The sequence below is a fragment of the Vigna radiata genome, unplaced genomic scaffold (assembly GCF_000741045.1).
Source record: "Vigna radiata var. radiata cultivar VC1973A unplaced genomic scaffold, Vradiata_ver6 scaffold_456, whole genome shotgun sequence".
Classification (NCBI taxonomy): domain Eukaryota; kingdom Viridiplantae; phylum Streptophyta; class Magnoliopsida; order Fabales; family Fabaceae; genus Vigna; species Vigna radiata.
In genome coordinates this window covers 81,715-102,331 of record NW_014543422.1, presented here as the reverse complement: position 1 = coordinate 102,331, position 20,617 = coordinate 81,715, and the positions used below count along the sequence as shown (strand labels likewise).

At 37.9% G+C, this 20,617-nt stretch overlaps 1 protein-coding gene across 1 annotated transcript; it reads right to left on the bottom strand.

Moving 5' to 3' along the window:
- Positions 1–14,323: 14,323 nt before the first annotated feature.
- On the bottom strand, positions 14,324–17,190 carry LOC106754367 (protein UNIFOLIATA). Its single transcript, XM_022777930.1, has 3 exons — positions 16,295–17,190; positions 15,503–15,876; positions 14,324–14,971 (listed from the first exon to the last, which is right to left on the bottom strand). The coding sequence occupies exons 1-3, from the start codon at positions 16,761–16,763 to the stop codon at positions 14,609–14,611; spliced, it is 1,206 nt and encodes a 401-aa protein (XP_022633651.1). The 5' UTR covers positions 16,764–17,190; the 3' UTR covers positions 14,324–14,608.
- Positions 17,191–20,617: the final 3,427 nt, after the last annotated feature.

The following is a 20,617-nucleotide window of genomic DNA, read 5'->3' as shown; positions in this document are numbered from 1 at the left end:
ATATTGTCATTCATCTAAGACAATCAACATCTTCACATGCCAATGTCATCACAAGGACTTTTTCCAAGGCTTGTATTGTGGCTGAGCTATCAAGAAAATTGGTTTTTCTGGAATACAAAATCCTTGAGTTAAGAGAGTTTAAATCATCATTCAAAGTTCAAGTACACTCTCTTTTTAACCAATCTCACTCATTCCCAAATTTTTCCCTTTTTCATTTTACATTGAGTTCTTCTTTACATGTTTTTTCTCTTTTCTTCTTTTCTTTTCCTTTCACATGCATTTTTCTTTTTCATATTTTGAACTCAATGCTTTCCTTTTTCTTTTGCCTTTCACTTTCCCCATTCAACCCCAAACTTGAACCTTTTCAACACATATACTTATTCTCAACCCTAATTCAAGGTAAATTAATTCAAACAAGGGTTTTCATATTGTTTAAGGTCAAGGTTCAAAAAAGGTATATCATTTAAAATTCTTTTGGGTGAAAATTTGGCTAAATAAGGGTTTTCCAAGCATGGGCTTGATCAGATGACATACACATGCAATTCAATCAATTATCAAGATTAAGTCAATACCATTCATGANTCCCTATAAACAGTGCACACAACAATAAAACTCTGAAGCTCAATACCTCACATAATCATGCTTTCTCACTTCTACATGAATCCTGCTTAGCATCAAAATCACAATCATGAATCACTTACTCATCTATTCACAGAGCTAGTGAACCATCAACCTGGATATCAACATTCACACATTCTCAATCATCATCCACAATCAATCATTAATAGCAAACAACTCATCATGCAATAAACTTGAACCAATATCCAAATAAGTATACAAGCCAAGCATAGACTCGAACATAAATGTAACCTACACTACTAATTCAAAGTACAAAGAAAAAGAAAAAGAAAAATCCCTGTCCAATGCTGGCATCCATCTGTAGATGCCATCAGTGAAGATCCGCATCTGAGTCATCATCCTCCTCCTCCTGGGCATCCTTAAAGTCTTCATCCTCTTGGTCATCGTCCTGTCCTCCTGAAGTCCCAACAACTCCAGACCCACTACCATGTGCCTGTCCCCGAGGCCAAACCATCACACTATGAAACTCCTCCATAGTCCACCTGTGCACTGGTGGCTGGTCATAAAGTCCTATGATCATCTCGGTAGTGGCCTCCTACCCTCTGCAAAGGGACTCCATCCTCGCCTCCATCATACACATGTACATGTCTCTCATTTGGAAAGGCTCTGGCTGTTGTGCTGGTGCATCTGCAGGCTCATCCACCTGCTGTGCTGCTGCCCTCCTAAGTAGTCTCCCAGGGACTACTCCAGCTAGCTCGTCACCTCTACAATACTGATGAAAATAGGAGGCATCAATAGCTCTCCTCGGCCTCTCGAAGGGTGGAACTGAAGTGTCCACTCCTGCTTGCTGACACAAATATGTGATTAGGGACGGATGTCCCAATGGCGTCCTGCTGCTCATGGTGTTGCCGCAGCTCAAAATCTCACTAGTAATGATCTTACCAATATTCACGTCCATCTACCTCAACATACAATTGATAACCATAATCTGATGTAAAGTGATGTCGGAAACATGAGAACATGGTTGGATGTTTGGCATGAGTAAATGCCATCCAATATTTAGCTAGGGGAGTTAAATCTTCCCTAAGGATGCTCATCGGTGCTCTGTTGGGGTTTCTCTGAAAATGCCTTCCAGGGATACACATTACTGGCTCAATATCCTCATAATCCCTGGCCTCCCCGAGTATAGCAGCATAACTGCACTGCTCTCCTAGCCACTCAGTCCCTAGAAAAGCATTGATGGTATCAGGATCATAGTTGATCAAGTGCCCACGTACATAGCTCATGTACCTCCCTGCAGACACTCCTCCTCTAGGTAAGGCATTAGCATAAAACTCCTTTACCAAATCAATATTGGGTGGTGCTGGATAAGTCGTCAATCTCTCCCATCCTCGCCTTTCAATCTCCAAACCAAACTCTGGAGCTGAATCAGGAATGTACATGGCTTTTCGCTCCATCAGCAGTCGCCTCTCCTAGACTATAGCAAAATGTTCTTCATGCTTCCTTGAAAGGAACCTTGAAGAATAGTATCTCCTAGGTCTCTCTGGTTCCTTTCTTTTGTTGCCCATTGTCTTAACTCTTTTTGAGGTAGACATTCCTGCATAAATCAAATTCATCCAACAAAATTCACAGAAACATCATTAGAGGTTAGTGTATCATCATATCATACAATTCTTTGAGGAAAAACAGGGCTCCTCAACACACAAACATCCAAAAATTTCAACATTTAGGCAAAACAGTTGCAGACCGCTCAGCGTCCATGAAGACCGCCCATGCAGTTTGCCTCAAGCCGCGCCACTGCTCAGCGTCAAAATAGACCGCTCAGCGGTGGCGGCTAGGGTTTTTCAAAATCATTTCCTAAATGATCCTAATCTCCACTCTTTTGCTAATTTCATCAATCCAAACCATAATCATGTAATTCAATCGGTTCAAACAGTTCCTATTCTATCAATTCATGCATAGAAATCAAAAGCCCTAATTTATCATGTTCCTAAGCATGTTCATTAACAAATCCCAAAATTAGAAACCCCAATCATGAATTTGCATACTTACTTGACTGAAGATTTTGAATGCTTGCAGAAAAATTGTTTAATTGGTGATGGATGTCCTCTCCAATGCAAGTCTCTCAACCAAAAAACCCCCAAAACTTATCAAAGCAATGGCAGAAAATTGAATTATTGGTGAGTGAGTGAAGAAAAAGTAAGGAACTCTCTAAAAAGCTCTTGAAAGTGAAAGGAGAGTGTTAGGGCTTAGGGAGACCGCTCAGGCGAAATGCAAAGAAGGGTTTCAAAGGGAAAAATGTGAAAAATCGCTCAGCTTTTAAGCAAAGCCGAGACACTCAGCGCCGCAACCGCTCAGCAGTCTATGCCTATTTCCACTTCTTCTTCTTTTTCTTTCTTTTGAGTAATCTTTCCTTCTAGCACTCAATTTCAACCTTCAATTTTTCAAATATATGCTTTTCCCCTCTTAGATGCCATCATCAACATGTAATGCACTTAACACAGGATTAAAAACAAAACAATCAACTGGGTTGCCTCCCAGGTAGCGCTTGTTTAACGTCACGAGCCTGACCCAAACCTGTTTAGCACTCTTCAGTAAGTGCTTATCCTCTCAACACCCTTCAGTAGGTATACTTACCTTGTATCCTTCAATAGATACATAAAAATTTAGCAACCCTCAGTAGATGCTACCCAAAAAGTGTTCAAAAATTCAATAAAATACATGTACAAAATCAAATACCCTAAAACTACAAATGTTTATACAAAGCGGGATTTAGATAAAATCAATTCATTCCATCCCGGTTGGGATCTTCATCAACCCAACTCATCAGTTGCTTTCTATCCACTCTCTTTATGGCTCTTGTGAATGGTTTCCTGATTTCTAGCTTGCCATCTTCCTGATTCTTAATAATAATCCACTTCTTATTCTTAAATCTTACTTGTGCTCCTATAGGAAATGATGTATATTCAGTGTGGATAGTGCCTCCTTTGTCAACCTCCTCATCTTTAGGTACCTGCAAAACATTACAACTATTAGAATTGGTACCTGTTATGTTGTCTTCTGGTGCAGCTTCTCTTCTTGACTTCTTATGTCTATCCCTTTCCTTCATTTTCACTCTCCTTCCTTTAGAGCAATTATAGATTAACACATATTCTTGATCTTTCAAAGTTATTATTCAATCATGAATACGCATTGCCATTCTGGAAGTCCTCATAAAAGGTCTTCCTAAAATTAATTGAATCCTTCCTTCATTTTCCATATCCACGACTACAAAGTCAATCAAGAATTCCAACTCCTCAATACGGACAATTGCATCTTCCACCTTACCAGCTGTTTTCTTAACAGAACCATCTGCAACTGTTATAGTAGTGTTTGCTAGTTTTAGCACTAACCCTTTAATTCTCTTCAAGTAACTTAAGGGCATTAAATTTATACTAGACCCAGATTCGATCATTGCTCTTCCTATATCCACATCATTTATCATGCAAGGAAGAGCTAACAATCCTGGATCCATCATTTTTGGTGGATGATGTTCCTTTCTTGGCTGCACAACTACTTCCTATTCTTCCTCTTCCGCATCAAGGTCTATCACCTCTTCAATGTAATTACTTTTCTTTATATAAACAAGAATTTGAGGATGACTTTCTTCCACAGGGACTGTGGTCACATGTCTAAATATTTCTCTATTCTGCCCATTGTGACTATCTCTTCTTTTCTCAACTTCTTCCAATCCCTCTTCTTCTTTCTCTTCACCAAACTCGTCATTCTCACTTACCTCTTCTTCATCACTGCTAATCTCAATCACTTCTTCCTCTGCTTTTCTTTTCTCCCTTACTATAACAGCACGACATTCCTCCTTAGGATTAACATTAGTATTAACCCTAGCTTGATTCTTCTCTGTGACTTCAATCCTCTTTGACAGTTGACCAAGTTGCGTCTCTAATGATCTAAAAGTAGCTTAATCACTTGAATGTTGAGAATGATAATCTTTCACAAATTTATCAAATCTATTAGAAAAATCTCTAACATTCTCTGTCAATTGATTTATTTGCTGCCACAAAGGAGAAGATTGTTGCTGCTTGAAGCCTCCTTGTTGCCCTGATGGGTTATTTTGTTGTTGACCAATACTTGGATGATTCTTTCAACCTTGGCTAGGATTGCCTTGGTTGAAATTCCCTTGTTTGTACTGGTATTGGTTCCCCATATAGTTAGCTTCCTGCCGCATCTCCTCAGGTATAACACATTGACCATTAATATGGTCTCCACCTCAAAGATCACATAGCTGTTGTGCTTGAGAGACATTATGAAGCTCCTTTGGAAGTTGCGAGAGGATCTTTGTCAATGTATCTAGCTTTTGGGTCAAAAGATGATTTTGAGCTAGCATTGCATCGTTTGCAGGTAAGTGCAAGACTCCTCTCTGTTGTGTCGGTGTGCCCCTTTCACTATTTGCTTCCTGTCCATTAGCTTCCATACTCTTTATCAAGTCATAGGCTTCATCCTCAGTCTTCTGTTTGATATCACCTCTAGCTGAGGCATCCAACATCATCTTAGACTGCATATTCAGTCCACCAAGGTAGGCAAGAACAATGGTTGTCTTGTCAAATCCGTGAACTGGTTTTTTCCTGAGTAGTCCTTTGAATCGCTCCCATGCTTGACTTAGAGTTTCTTCCATGCCTTGTTTAAATGATGAGATCTCCAGCTTTCCCTAAGTAACTTTAGACTGTGGAAAATATTTGTTGACAAACTTTGTAGCCACAGCTTCCCATGTTGTAAACGTCCCTTCAGGAAAAGAATTGAGCCATGTCTTAGCATTTCCCTCCAATGAGAAAGGAAACAAGCTAAGTCTCACTCTATCATCTGATACACCGCCCATCTTCACTATATTGCATATTTCACTGAACACTGTCAAATGGTCATAGGGATTCTCATTTGACAGGCCATGAAACGGTTTGCTTTGCACCAAGTGTATAAGTGCTGGATTCATCACCATGTTGGTCATTTGATTCGTAGTCATGACTATGCTGTTAAAATGGAAAGGGCCAACCGCATTGGATTGGTCTGCAAGAGTGCGTCTTTGAGGAGTTCTTTCAGTCATCTCCTCTGTTATTCTATCTGGTGAAGGTGATAATAATCTTTCAGGGGAAGGAAACAAATCCCTAGATGGGTGTCTGACTCTCCTTCTCCCCCTTGCCTCGCTTAAGCCTTCAAGAAGAAGTTGTGTATTTTTCTTGCTCCTAGTATGTCTGGGCTTCTACTGCATGCACAAGAAACACAAACCCTAGTAGCACTACTAGATATATACAATCAAGTCAAACTTAATCAGTTTACACTACTAGATAAGTTAAACCACGAGTCCCCGGCAACGACACCAAAAACTTGTTAAGTCCCTGGCAAGTGTACCAGATCGTTATCAAGTAATATAAACGAGTAAGTCCGAGTATCGTTTTCCCAAAGGACTATTACCGGCTATATGCAATGAACTTGAGAAGAGAATAAATTTGATGGTTATATGCAAAGAAAAAAAATAAACATGCAATGCGGTTGATTCAATTGGTTTTGAGAAACTATGTGATGAGTCTGTATTTTATTGATTTCACTTAGTTTATTGTGCTAGAATTAATCAGGGAATTGTGCTTAATTGTCCGGTATTTTCCAGTTTTTCCTAATTATGCTTAATTTGACCGAAAATTCTAATTTTAATTAATTTGAATTTTCTGAGCTAATTATTTGCATTATTATTTTGAGGGAAAATTTTTGGAAACACAATTTGGGACATTTGGAGGACACAAAATAAATTCAAGACTCTCAAATTAGATATTTTAAATTTTAGTTACATTGTAATTTATTTGTTTAAACTTTTTAGACAAGCTTGTGCACATTGGGCCATTAAAAATATGATGGGGCCCAAAGGTTGTAGGACACTTGTTATCCTAGGTTTATTTTTGGATGGACCCCACCCTTATTTGGAGTGACACACGGCCCTTGCAATATATCCAACCGTCACATTGCATGCAAGTACCTCTCTCTCGACACTTTGCATAACTTTTGGGCTGCAGACTTGGAAATACACTCTCGACAATTGTGGATCGAAGGAGAGCCACACACTTTTTGAGTTGCAGCGTTGGGAGAAAGGAAGGGGCTGGAACATTATTTAGATGAGCTCGGAAATGTTGTTGGCAGTGGATGGCATTGGTTGAATGAAGGAGAATTTTTTTTCTCTTTTCTTATGCACCGCTGCAACATTTTATTTATTTATTATTCAAGCTTCTTCTATGCATTGCATATGGTCGAATGAAAAAGGAAGTCAAGTCGTTACCTTCATTTATGTTTTTCTTTAAGTTTCTTTTAGTGGTAGAACTGATTATCATACTGTTACGGAATTTTAGATGAAATTGAATTTAATTCCAGAAGCACTGTTTGCTTTATTTTTCTTAGGATAAAACGCTGTTTGATTTCCCTTGCTTGGCAAAAGAAATTGAGTGCACATGGTGTGATGTCCAGCTGCCACGCCCATTTCATTTATATTTGAGAAGGCTGTTGGGATGACACATTAAGCAACTTTAATTGAGAAAAAAATTTGCTTTTCAATTGATTGAATGATGGAATAGTACGGTGCTGGATGAAATTATTTTGTGGGCCATTTATTCCCTTTTATTCCTGAAGCATTGATGTTCATTTTAGGTAAAGGAAATGTTGATTTCATTTGGTGCATTCAATGGCTGATTTTTCTAGGGAGAACAAAGCTTTGGTTTTAATTTTAATTCAATGAGCTGTTGTCATGGCATTCTACTTTTCTTTCCTTGAGAGATACATGTGCTGCCACGTCTTGGTTAGCTTTGGATTGCATAAAAAAATGTGCATTTGACTTTTGTTGTAGCAAGCAACAGTTAGGTGACGACTTGAAGGAGAAAATGAGAATTGGAGCTGGTGCATGTATTTTTCTAATTTAATTTTTATGTTTCAACATTTGCTCTTTAGATTACTATGAACGCATTCTTTTTGTGTTATGTTTATAAGGAATTGCTTTTAATGTTCTAGCTTAAGCATTACATTTTCATGTCTTGAATTATGCTTGGATATTTACCTGTTGCATTGTCCAGTTTATTGTTTCAGTTCACTATGTTGTTTATTCTGTCAGGTTTCTTTATTTTCTCGCATTTCCAATTTCTTAAATTGTCTTAGATATCGTTCAGCTTCAAAGTAGAACCGTTTGGTCATCTGTTGGACCGTTCGGTCTTCATGCTTTGTTCAGTTATTTTAATGTTTTCAATTGTGTTTGGTTGGATTTAATTTCCAGTTTTAATTTAATTTAATTTTCCTTGCAAGAACACTTTCAACCCCCCCCCCCACTTCGTGTTTGACCTGATTCTCGAACCACAGTTTGGTCCTCAAGAGACGACCTATGAGTCATTTCCTAGTACTATACTGCATTCTTTTATGCAATCAAATTTGTATGGGCCGCGACACCCATCACTATGAATGAATGATGTTGTTGGGTTTACAATTTCATCTTATCCACTCTCATATATCTACTTTTTCTTATTTACTTCACTTATTTATCTAATTGCCTTGCACACTTTCTTATTTACCCTTAACCCAATCCCATGGTGAAAAGAGCCTATTATTAATTACCAGATTGCTATCCCTAGCCTCCCCCAGTAACCAATAATGCAATGCGATCGGAAGCAACTAAAATTGACAGTCCTACCCCTATCCCTAGGCGATATTGGCATAATCAAGGAATTTCCCACCAGTTCATGACATTACCNTANNNNCCCATATCGATAAAGACAAACATCTTTTACTGAATGAGTTAAACAATAAAAGCATTGAGTACAAAATAGAACCCAACAATTGATAAACAAGTATATGACAAACATATGAAATAAATAAGAATTTGAATATATGAGAGTTTCAAAAGATTACATACTGGACAACATTAAGGTAAAAGAAAATACTAAACCTAACACTGTAACAAACAAATATCTAAACATAGTTAAAGCTATTAAAATGTAACGAGTAAGCTAAACATTAAAAGTAATTCATCACGGAAATCACCCAAAGAAAAATTCTTGAACACAAATAATATAAAATGAGTAAGCTACTACCTTGAATGCTTTCCAATATATAATATAAACTAAAATCTCGGTTCAAAGCTTGAATACAATATGTAAAATAAAAACTTCTTGAACAGGACGTCACAGCCATGTGCACAAGCCAAATCAACTCACGGTATATTTCTCCCAAGCCAAAGTAAATGCACAGCAAGAAAACCTTTTAAATGAACATTAAATGACCTCCTAACATTCTATCCCAAACCTGCACCTGCTGCACATTTTTTTCTAAATGAAATCAGCTTCTCTCATCCCAGAACATAACACACTTCTTCTAAAATTAAAATAAACTCAATTGCCGCATCACCAAAAGAAAGGAAACATGTTTTCTTAAATATTACATCATGAGTCGTGTGTGTGTACTCCAAGACGCACCTCTTCCAGCAAAGACAAGGAAAATGAACCCGCTTGCACCGCTTTTACCACAAAGAAAATTGAATGCTACTGGACATCCCCCTCCATTCTTGCTCCGTGTGCTTTTCTAAAGAGAAAGTCAAGATCCCCTCCTTGTGGCTGTAGCTGCCCTTTTATTCAATAACCCTTGTGCCTCTTGGATGCAGCCCTGTTGGACCGTGAAGCTGGATGCGTTGCAGGCCTTGGACGTTCCCAAGTTGTTGCTGTGTTTGTGGAGTTGTCTGTTGGACGTTGCTGTGTGCACCCCCTTCAATCAGTGCATCCCTTTTTTTATTCCATGGGCCCTTTGCCGATGTCACAGTGCACCTCTTGTTGCCAACACTTCCCACGTGGGCCTTGCACCCCTTTAAAATTGAAAGTGCATCCTCCTTTCTCAAAGAAAGAAACTAAAAAGAAATCATCGTGTGAGCACTTCTTCTAGCGAAGTAAATGTGTCTCCAAGCAGCACCCTGTTTCTAAGCTGGAACGTATGCCACTGGGTTGCTTCATGCTTTAGTTTTTGCATCTTAGTTCAGTCCAAATGAAGGAATTTTTGCATAAAAGAGGGTAACAAGTCATTTTTGGAAAAAATTATTAACCTGGAGAGGTTTTGGGCCATCTTTTTTTCTTTCTAATGTGATTTCATGCTTGTTTGGGTTATGATTCTGATTTTGCACTGATTCTCTGTGAAAAGCGTGCTCTTGGTAGACTTTAGACATGATTTAGGCAGTCTTTCTTACCATCCATAATCATTTAGTTTTACCATTTTAGTTTTGACCATTGTACCTTAATTTTGAGCCTCAGCCATTTTCTTTGTTTCCATTCATTAAAAGCCATTTTCCCCACCAAATACCTAACCTATAAAGACATGTGAAAGGGATGGAGGATTTAGTAACTTGGTGAGTGCAAAAGAGAAGAGAAAGGCCAAAAGTGAAAAAGGAAAAGAAAAATGAGTTGCTAGTTGTGTGCAAAAGAAAGAACAGGTCTGTTAAAAAGAACAAAAATGCAAAAGAGAGAAAAATAAAATGAGACCTGACAGAGTTGAAAACCAGAGAGAAAGAAAAAGAGATTGTACTGGCCAAAAATATCAAAAACAGTGTACCAAGTTCTAGGTTCTCTACTCTTCTTCACAATTTCTTCATTTTCATTTAGCTTTGTATTTTCTAACCCTTCATACCATTACATTACAAGCCATAAAGACCTTTTGATCTAGATGAAGCCATGAGCAGAGCACTTTCTCTTAGAATCTTTTCAAAGTTAAGAATTGAAGTTGACATGTCATGAAGGAGTGAAACAGGATGAGCCTAAACAGTAGAGTGAATATGAGTGTAAAAACTGGTTCCTATGAGGCTGAAACTGACTTATGCTTTTCTTAATGCTTTCATTGTTGACATTGGCTGAATGAAGTTGTTTTTCACTTGCTTGGATTGCTGATACTGAGATTTAAAGTTGAGAAATATGATTGTGCAGTTTTGATTGAGGAAATGGCTGGAAAATTATTGAATTGACAGGATGAATTGAGTTGTGAATGTCTTACTGTTTCTGAGTTTTGTTTTGGGTCTTTCATTTTGTAGTTTGAGTCCTTTATTTTTTTGTTTTCATTTTAGTTTTCCTTGCCCAAGAGGGCAGTTCCTTAAGTGTAGGGGTGTGTTAACTCTCTATTTTTCCCCATTTTTCTGTGTTAATACTCTTCTTTTTGGATAGTTTGGCTATTAATTTTCTATAATTAAGGTAGATTAGTATAATTAGAATAAAAATAGGTTTTAAATAGAAACAATTTTAATTTTTTCTTTTTAGTTAAATAAAATAGGTTTTTTAAATAAATAGATATTTTTCCTTTTTAGTAAAAATATTCAGAAAAATAAATAAATATTTTTTAGGCTTTTATCTTTTCTTTTTGCTGTTTAAAATCCTAATTTTTTTTTGCTGCAGATCAAGTTTTTGGAAGCATTGGGTTGAAGGAAGTTATTTGGGCCAAACTAAATCTGGTCAAAAGCTGAAACTGCTGGCTGTTTTGGGCTGAATTATGAAGACTAGTGTTTTAATCTGGAAATACATCATTGTGATGGGGATGCACTGAATTGGGCCGTTTTAAGCTTGAAGCCCCTACTGGAAACTACTGTTGGAAGCTGATGAAGAACTAGGCCAGTGTTATGGACTGAAACATTAATGAAACGGTGCATATTGAGAACATTGAAGCTGCCTTTGCGGTAAGGCTCGAGTTCATCCATTTTGGCAAAGCAGAGAGCTCGTAAAGAGGGGTTTTCCCCATTCTCTTAATAGCTAGAGTTAGGGTTCGTCACCGAGGAAGAGAAGAAGCGATTTGAGCTTCGTGGATCATTGAGGATGAATCCCAGAATGATGTCGGACTAAACGAAGACAACCCAGAAGCTAATCAGACCGAAGCAGTTGACGGCTGAAGAACGAAGTTGAATCAGTTGGAGTTAATCAAGAAGCTTTGAAGTTAGTTAACGATTCTTCCCCTTTTCCCTTTTTCCCGATTCTTCCCTTCTTTCCCTTTTCCTATTCTTTTTCTATTTGGATTTTTCCCTATAAAAGGGAGGTTTTGTAAAGTGTAAAAATGCAGGTGGTGGGTGACACACACCACTCCAAACTCTAGACTTTAGGGTTTCAAATTCTCTGCTTATACTTTTATATTTTACTACTTTCTTAGAGTAGAAGAGCTTTCTTTGCACTGGAATTCTTGGGGATGATCAATGGGTGACAGACTTTGAGCTCTCTTGGATTTCTGGCATTTGTACTTTTGATTTCCAGTTTCAATAAAAGTTGCTCTTTTCAATTTTTGTTTCAATTTACATTTCTCTTTGAACCTTTAAATTTACAGCACTTATTGATTCTTTTACTTTCTGGTATTGATCTTGTTCTTTTGATATTCATGTTTGAGTTCGATAATGTTTTTTTTTTAGAATTGATGTTTTGATTTCATTTCCTATTGCTTTTAGATTAGTTTTATGATGCTTTTGATGGTTGCTAAGACACATTTCTGAATTGTACAAATACTGGGTTGATCAAATGAGTTAGAGTCATCATTTCAAGTTCTGAAACATGGACTCAAAGACCCTGGAATGGGCTTTATTTTACAGGATGTCTTCCTGATAGTGACTGAGACCTATTTTTTCATTTCAATGTTTGTTAATTCTGGAAACTGTCTTTAATTGAACTCTTTGTATGCATTTTTTTTCTTACTTAGTTGGTTTGATAGAAGAATAGTTTTAGGACAGTTTCTTCAATTCTGCTTTAATATTGTTGTTTTTCATTGAGATTTCTTTTCATACTTGGCATTATAGTTTCTCATTAGTAGAGTTAGGATTTATCATGTTTCGGTTCTTTCATAAACAACTCACTTTCTTATTTTAGTTTTTAGCTTATTAGATTTTGTTTTACATATTCTTTCTTCATTGTATCCGGTTCATGATAGTGGGTATTAGTTTTCCTTTATTCATACATTATATAGATAGGTTTAATCATGGATTTGTATTCTGTTTCCTTTATTTTTTAATGCATTTTATTTTCCCCACCTAGTTTTAGTAAATAAATAAATAGGTTTAATTCTATGATTGTAAACCTCATTTTTTCAAGTCCTTGGATTGATCCCTAGTCAGCTCTATACTATACATTAATGGAGACTAGGTTTTGTTGACTTTTGTGCGACCGAAAGCCTTTCAACAATCTCACTTCATATGCTTATCACACTCCTTCTATACCCATCTCATCATTAGTTTTGTCTCTAGATATACACTATCCCGATGACTTGTTTTAGCTATTGATGCAATTGACCCTCCTCTCCATAATTAATTGACCATTGAATCTTATGGTCGAAGGTAATACCAAATCTTTTTCTAACTAATTTCTATTACACAACTTGTTTTACTTTTCCTTAAATTTGACATTTCATGACCGAACTTATGATAATTTGAGACAATTATGAATTTCCAAAATCTAGTCATTCGATTATTTCTTCCAAAAACATAGCCTATGAAACAACAACCTCATAAACATAGCCTATGAAACAACAACCTCAGTCCACCCCAACTCCACAACCTGACAAATTTTGAAGGTTACTGACGAACATCTTTCGTCGATAAATCGTACTTTTTTTTTTGTAATGTCAAGACTTGTTCTTCAACAACTTTTTCAAAATTTCTTGACAATAACTTTAACTTGTGAGCTTCTAATGATCCGTAGATTTCTTTTATCTTTATCTTTTGTAATACTTTTGAACATTTTGATTGCAACAACAATGTAATCAAAACTTGGAGGATAATGTCCGCATAACTTTTTATACCATATTCTCTTATGTCACAATCTTTACATATTGAAGTAATCAGCCACAAATTCTTGATTAAGCATAATATCCCAAGCTCGTACTGTCGTGTATAAGAGATTGTAGTTTCACTTTCTTGGTCTTCTTATATTTGCATAAAGACAATGATACTTTGACAACTCTTTTTTAACAACTTTTTGACAAAAGAACACGTGTCATCATTTTATTGGCATGTTTGAATTTATCTTTAAAAAATTATTTGAAACAGACCAATCATAGACTATCACGTATGCGTTGTCAAAAAAAAGTTGTTAAAGAAATTATTTCCTTTGGGTAATATCCCAAACCTCCTTTGTTCTTTGGGCTTTGACAATCTTTTTAAAGTTAACAAGATCCATACACTGATACAAAAGACAACGTGCCTTGAAGTCTTTTTTCTTTATTGTTACATCGGCCTTCTCTCTAGTGCCTTCTTTTACAGTAATAAGAACTTCTTGATAACCAAAAATGGTTTCCATTCTTATTACCCTATGATCATAACTTTTTCCATCCAAATTTATCAAATTAAATAAAAAGCTCTAGATACCACTTGTTAATAAATTAAAGCTCTAGATACATGTTGAAAAAGAGTGGATAGGTAGAAGAAGAGAAATTACACAGAAAGTTTTATTTTCTTTATTCACAGTATGGTCTAACATATTTACATCTTATAGACTCTATTTATTGAGTAAACTGTATATAATAAACAAACAAACTACACAAAACAGATTACGTAATATTCTAACATTTTTATCCATGATTTTACATATAAAATTTCATCCATCAATTGACACAAATATTTGGACTAGTTAACTCTATAATTGAAGAACAAAACTTGGGCTAAGTTTTTATGAACCCAATACGAGAAAAAATCGTAACCACGATTTGATCAAACTAAATTTAACTCTAAATTCTCAAATGGGACAATGTTATACCAGCATAAAAAAAAGGAAGAAAAAGACCACAAACATACAAACGATGAAGAAGTACTAAAGTACAAAGCAAGTAAATGATTTATGAAAGACAGGTAATCGAGATACGCATCTTTTGGTTGCTAAAAAAAAGTCCTCCGTTGCTATACATATGTTGTTCATTTCATAACGTGGCTGGGAGGTTCTACTCATATAATAATAATAGTAGTAACTAAATACATCTATTACTAACTATGGCAGTTACTGAAGCAGCAATACATGCATATCTAGAAGGGAAGGTGAGCACTGCCGACAGAGACGGAGCTGGAAGCGGCGGCGGTGTTTCTCTCGGCGTGACAAAGCTGACGGAGCTTGGTGGGAACGTACCAAATGGAAAGACGAGGGTGGGCGTTGAATATGGCATCAATGTCCCAACCTTGACGCGCTGCGATGGCCACAAGGGGCTTGTAACATGCTTGTCTCCACGCTCCAACGTTCTCTCCTCTCTCCTTGAATGCCCTACGAAGCTCGTTCGACACCTCCTCGTCCAGACAGTGCAAGGCATAGCAGTGGACGTAGTGTCGCATCTTTGGCTTGTTGATGTAGCTAGCTCCAGCTTTCTTCGCGTACCTAAACACTTGATTTGTCACCTGCATTCCCATGTATAGTTCTACTTAGTACGTATATGGTAAATTATGTTGTGTAATGAAAATTAATGTAAGTAGAAAAGTAGGGGTGAAGGTGTAATGATATTAATAGAATAATGATTGGGGTGGGCGAGGAGATGAATGAAATTAATGAACAGAACGAGAAATGATAGATACGGGTGGATAGGGATTGTTATGAGGGCATGCAAGGATCCAGTGGGTGAAAGGGGAAATGGGGGGCACATGCAAGACTTTGACTTGCGGGTGCTTGTGGTGTGGTAGGGAAGCAAGTATGGGAGTTGTAACTGGATAATTCACTTGGCTTGTACGGAGACAAAATTCCAGTTTTAAAGGAAGATGGACCCCTCACGAGACTCCCTGACTTGTCACGTGTTCCGCGCCAACGTCACGGCAACACAACATTATTCAAACGGAACTACACAACAACGCAAGTGAGTGGCAGAGTCAGAGTGATCAGAACAAAGGCACGGCTGAGTGAGTGAGTGAGTGATGCAGGACTCATGACAAGAATACCTTGGTGGGGCATTTTTCACCGCGGTCCTTCGCGATGGCCTGGACCTGCATCAAGAACTCGCGGCACTGCTCGTAGAGGTGAAACAAATAGTCCAACCCATTCTTCTTCCCACGTGCAACCTCCCCAGGCTCCGTCACGATGAACGGGTGCTCCCTCTGCCTCTCACAACCTCCACCACTGTTGTTGTTACCCTCCTCGTTCTCTTCTCCCTCCTCATCCTCTACCTCCTCCTTCTCCTCCTGCTCCTTCATCTTCGTTCTCCGCCTCCTCTGCTGCTTCCTCCTCTCCTCCAACGCAACCACCTCCCACGTGCTCCCTCCCCCGCTCCCCACCGCCTCCTTCTCTCGTTGCACCACTGGCTCCTCCGACAAACCTACAATAATATCAATCTCAATACCCTTCTTCATCATTCCTTATATCACACACACACCCACACACACATATACACATGTTTCTTCTCTATTTAGATCCATTCTTAACGCATATTTTTTCTACTCCCCCATGTACGCTCATGGAATGGCAAATTATTCAGCCTATTAGCTGTAGCACTGCTAGTACCTGCTGACTTTTATGTTGTAACATAGAACAGTAGTTTAATATAACAGTAGAATAAATTAGCTAGTGAGACTTTTGTGTCAAATTTAACTAGCCAAACGATTATAGAGCTGCCCAACGTAATACCGCGTAATAATTATCACTATCATAATAATACTAACTATAAACGATGACACAGTTACTTCACATACAACAAGGGCTAATTAGGTATAGAACGAGCATTCGTTACGGTGTACCTTCTTGAGAGAGAGCATCGAGGGCGTTGGTGGTGGTGGTGTCGGTGGAGAGGAGGTTACCAGTGCGGCGTTTAATGTCCTCTTCGTCGATGCGACGTCGTTCGGCTCTGACGGCGGCTTTGATACCGTAGCGTTCACCGACGAGGAGATCCCAGCGGAAAATCTGGGAGAGGCTGTTCATCATGTCGTCGAGCTCCTCGTCTTTCATGTCCACCAGCGTGCTCACCGTGAAGCCGAGCTCGGCGATCTTGGCAGCCGTGTAGTAGCGGATGCCGTAGGCCTGGAAAAGCTCCTCGAGGCCACCGAGCTCGCGGGGCGCCGCCCTCGCGGGGTGGTAAGACTGGGCGACTGCTGGAGGGGCGACAGCATAGTCTAGGAGCGGCGGAGGGGGCCGGGAGGGCGGTGCGGCGGGGAGGACGGTGCGTGGGTCCCACTTGAATAGGCTGGCTGTGAATGCGTCCGGATCCATGGTTTGGAAAGTGAGGAGTGGAAGGTGCGTGTGTGGTACTGTTTGGGTGGAGATAAAGGCGAAAGCATAAAGGTGGCGAAAGAGAGAGGGGTTAATTTCCTGTGCAGAGAGAAAGAGAGGGGTTAATTCCCCAAACTACCCTTTTCCATGATTCTGATTTGATTCTGGGGTGTTTTTCCCGAGACTGGTTCCTGGTTGTGGTGTCTTGCTCTCATCCCCTTTTTGCGTCTCAGTGAGATCTTTCTTGAAACTCTTGACCCTTGGTTCTCTTTTAGTTACTCTCAAACCGAACTCTCCAAAGCTTCGTTCAACAAAAAATCTCACACTCTCTTGTCAACCTTTACGTGATAAAATTAATCTCTCATCATCCATTGGTTTGGTGTGGTAGTAATTTCTCGTGCATTCAGGAGATGAGGTTTGACTTTTGATTTGACTGATTTTTTTGGGTTTGTCAATTGTGTTTGCTCATATATGTGTTGGTGTGTACTTAATCAGGGTGGTCCTCACAGTGTTACAGTTTTGCTTAAGCAAGAGTTAGAGTGGCCATTTCGGGTTAGCTTAGATTTGAATCTTGGAAAAGGCAAAGACATGCATGAAAATTGCGTAGGTTAAGTTTGTACTAATTGTGGTTGTTTTTGGAGATGGCTGGTGTTAGGATTTATGAAGTCAATTTAGTACGTCAAATAATGTTGTTTGTTTGTCTTGGGAAGGCGTTTACTTTGTCCACGTCTCAATCCCACAGGAATTTATTGATCCTAGCGACTCTTATTCTCTCGCGTTGTCTCGTCTGTAATCAAATTTATCTGCTATACATTCCCGTGAAATACTTCTCCAACACTTTCCAACTCAAATATATCTTCTTTTCATGTCATTCTCATCTCAAAAGATAACTTTTAACTCATCTCCTGCTACTAATCCATCACAACCACTTTTACTTACAATCATAATCATTTTCATAATATAGTAAGTCAATTTAGAAAAATAAGATAAAATAAATGTTAAGTCTGGATAAATAAGATGGTTTCTCAATAACTTTGTTTTATTGAATTTATGCAAATGTTACTACGATATATATATATATATATATATATATATATATATATATAATTTTGAAAAGATAATTTTACCATAATATATGTATAGAAATATCAATGACTTACACGCATTTCATACAATAACTGAAAGGAATATACATGTTGTTGAGATTGTTGATAAAGGAAGCATTGACTTAATCTCATAGTATTCTGTATTTTTATGATGACAACACATTATTAATAACACATGTATTGTTATGTGTTACATGTTCAATTCTTTATTGTGAATGAAATCTTAAAGAACATGTTTGTGTTGATTTTAATATATGTATGCATATTCATTGATTTTATACTTGATACATCATTTGTGATTGCATAACATATGTTTCAGAAAAGAAAACCGCATGCACTTTGTTGAACTTATATTGTGTGGCAATACTGCAAGTTTTAAGTCGACTTCATTATGAAGTAAGTCGATTAAAACTTGTGACTTTGTACAGATTTTCTAAAACAGTGCTGTGAGTAATTTTGCGCTCCAAGAACTCATCGAGAAGATGGAGGAGATCTTTCTTTGAAGTTTCTTTAGGACAAAGAAATTTGCGCTTATTGTTTGATCAAATTTTGCACTGTTTGTGTTCACCATATTAATCAAGACTTTTATCAATCTATTGAAGATTGGACTGCCGTGTTGGGATTACAGGAAGAGAACTTGCAGAGTTCTGTACACTTTGAGGACTATTCAAAGTGGGTTGAAGATTGCAGAAGATGGGATATCTTGCTGCAAATCTTTGTGTTGCTGCCTATACTTTTAGTTAGAAGGTTAGAGAGATGGTCTATATTTTTTACGTGGAGGTCTCTATTGTCTTGTGTAAAAACCCTGACTAATATAGTGCATTGGCTTCTTGGTTGTGGAAGGACACTGGATGAAGGCATTGGGCCGAACCAGTATAAAAACTATGTGTTTGCTTTCTCTTTTCCTGAACTCTTTACTTTAAGTCGACTTTACATTTTGCATAGTCAACTTTATATTTTTGCTGCACTTAAACTTTTATTCCTTGTGATTCAAGAGACTTTGTAAAGTTTTATACTTTGCAAAAAAGATTTTAAAAAGAGTCTGATTTTTGAACCTCACCAATTCACCCACCCTCTTAGTGTTGAAACTAAGCCATCCTGTTTCCAACACATGCAATGACCGACCACTGACTTAACTTATCCGGATTGTATGAATTATGTAGCTACAAAATTTGTGCACCCGGATGATGTAGTAGCTGGGATGCTCTCAACAGCTTCTACCCGAGGTTAGTCCGTTATACCTCGCCCAAGTTAACCTTATGGACTAGGACCTCCTGCCATTCTCACACATGAGTTACTCTTCTCTACTTGAGAATGATAATCACAGAATATCAAGATAACCGCCAGTTAAGCTTATAACCACATTCATACTTTACCATTCAATAAACCATGAGATATTCCTCCTTGGAATATTCTTTCAATTCCATTTCAATTCATGTCATACTTTAAATACCTCCATACTTAACCATCAATACAATCAAACCGAACAGTAAAATAAAATCCCACCATCAAACAAGACCGAAAGATATATCATCATACTTATGAACAAGACTGAACGGAAGAACACTTCTTAGAGGCTAACATGACCGAATGCTATTACCATGCTGAACACTTTAATTAAACCTACTTCTTATGAGACTCAATGTTTTCTCGCTACCTGAAGGCTAGGACCGAATAAACCATACTAAATTGAACTAAAGAGTTTACCAAAAACTATAGAACACCCACCATTAGACAGAACCGAATACTACAAGCTTGGAGCGAACCCTAAAGGCTTAGTCCGAACACTACCAGCTGAGACAAAACACTATTAGAACCGAATACTAGTACTAGACTAAATACTATGAAGAAACCGACTACTAGTACAAGACCAAGTACTACTGAGACCGAGTGCTAGTGCAAGACCGAGCACTACTGAGACCGAGTGCTAGTGCAAGACTGAGCATTACTAAGACCGAGTGCTATTGTAAAACCGAGCACTACTGAGACCGAGTGCTAGTGCAAGACCGAGCAATACTGAGACCAATGCTAGTGTAAAATCGAGCACTATTGAACTTACAAATAGTAAATGTAGGTACTGTTGGAAAACAGGTAGGCTTCTTTTTACACCAAAAGGGGGGGGGTGAATTGGTGTTGTATCAAAAATAAATTCTTTTCGCAATCTTGAAAATAAAGTATAAAGCTTTTTGAACTTTCTTGAAATGCAAGCAATCAGAATATGTATGCAGCGGAAAATCGTAGTTGACTGCGTGAAATATAGAGTCGACTGGAGTGTAAAAGATAAGAAATAGAGAAAAGCAAACACGGGTTTTTATACTGGTTCGGGCAACAATGCCTACATCTAATGTCCTTCCACCCAAGAAGCAAATGCACTATATGGTTACGGTTTTTACAACAAGGAATTTATAGAAGACCTCCACATCAAAAATATAAATCTCCTCTCTAAACCAAAACCAAAATATAGCTGCAATAAACCTACAAGACTTGCAACAAGAATCCCCTCTTCTACAATCTGTAAAACACCACTTTTAACAATCCTCAAAGTGAACTATCTCTTACAATCAACAGGTCGAAATCCAGCAGTCTTCACAGATGCCAAGCCATACAAACAATTCAGCAGTCTTCACAGGATGCCAATCCTTAAACACGACCACACAGAAGCGCCTTCCTTGTGTAAATAATGATCAACAAATGTAAGCGCAAAAGATCTCCCCTTTGAATCTCATTCAAGAAAGATCACCACCGTCT

Coding starts and splice junctions, on each gene's coding strand:
- LOC106754367 (XM_022777930.1), bottom strand. CDS start 16,763: ATGGATCCGGACGCATTCACAGCCAGCCTATTCAAGTGGGACCCACGC. Junction 15,877..16,294: donor CGATGCTCTCTCTCAAGAAG/GTACACCGTAAC, acceptor ATATTATTGTAG/GTTTGTCGGAGGAGCCAGTG. Junction 14,972..15,502: donor GTGAAAAATGCCCCACCAAG/GTATTCTTGTCA, acceptor ATGGGAATGCAG/GTGACAAATCAAGTGTTTAG.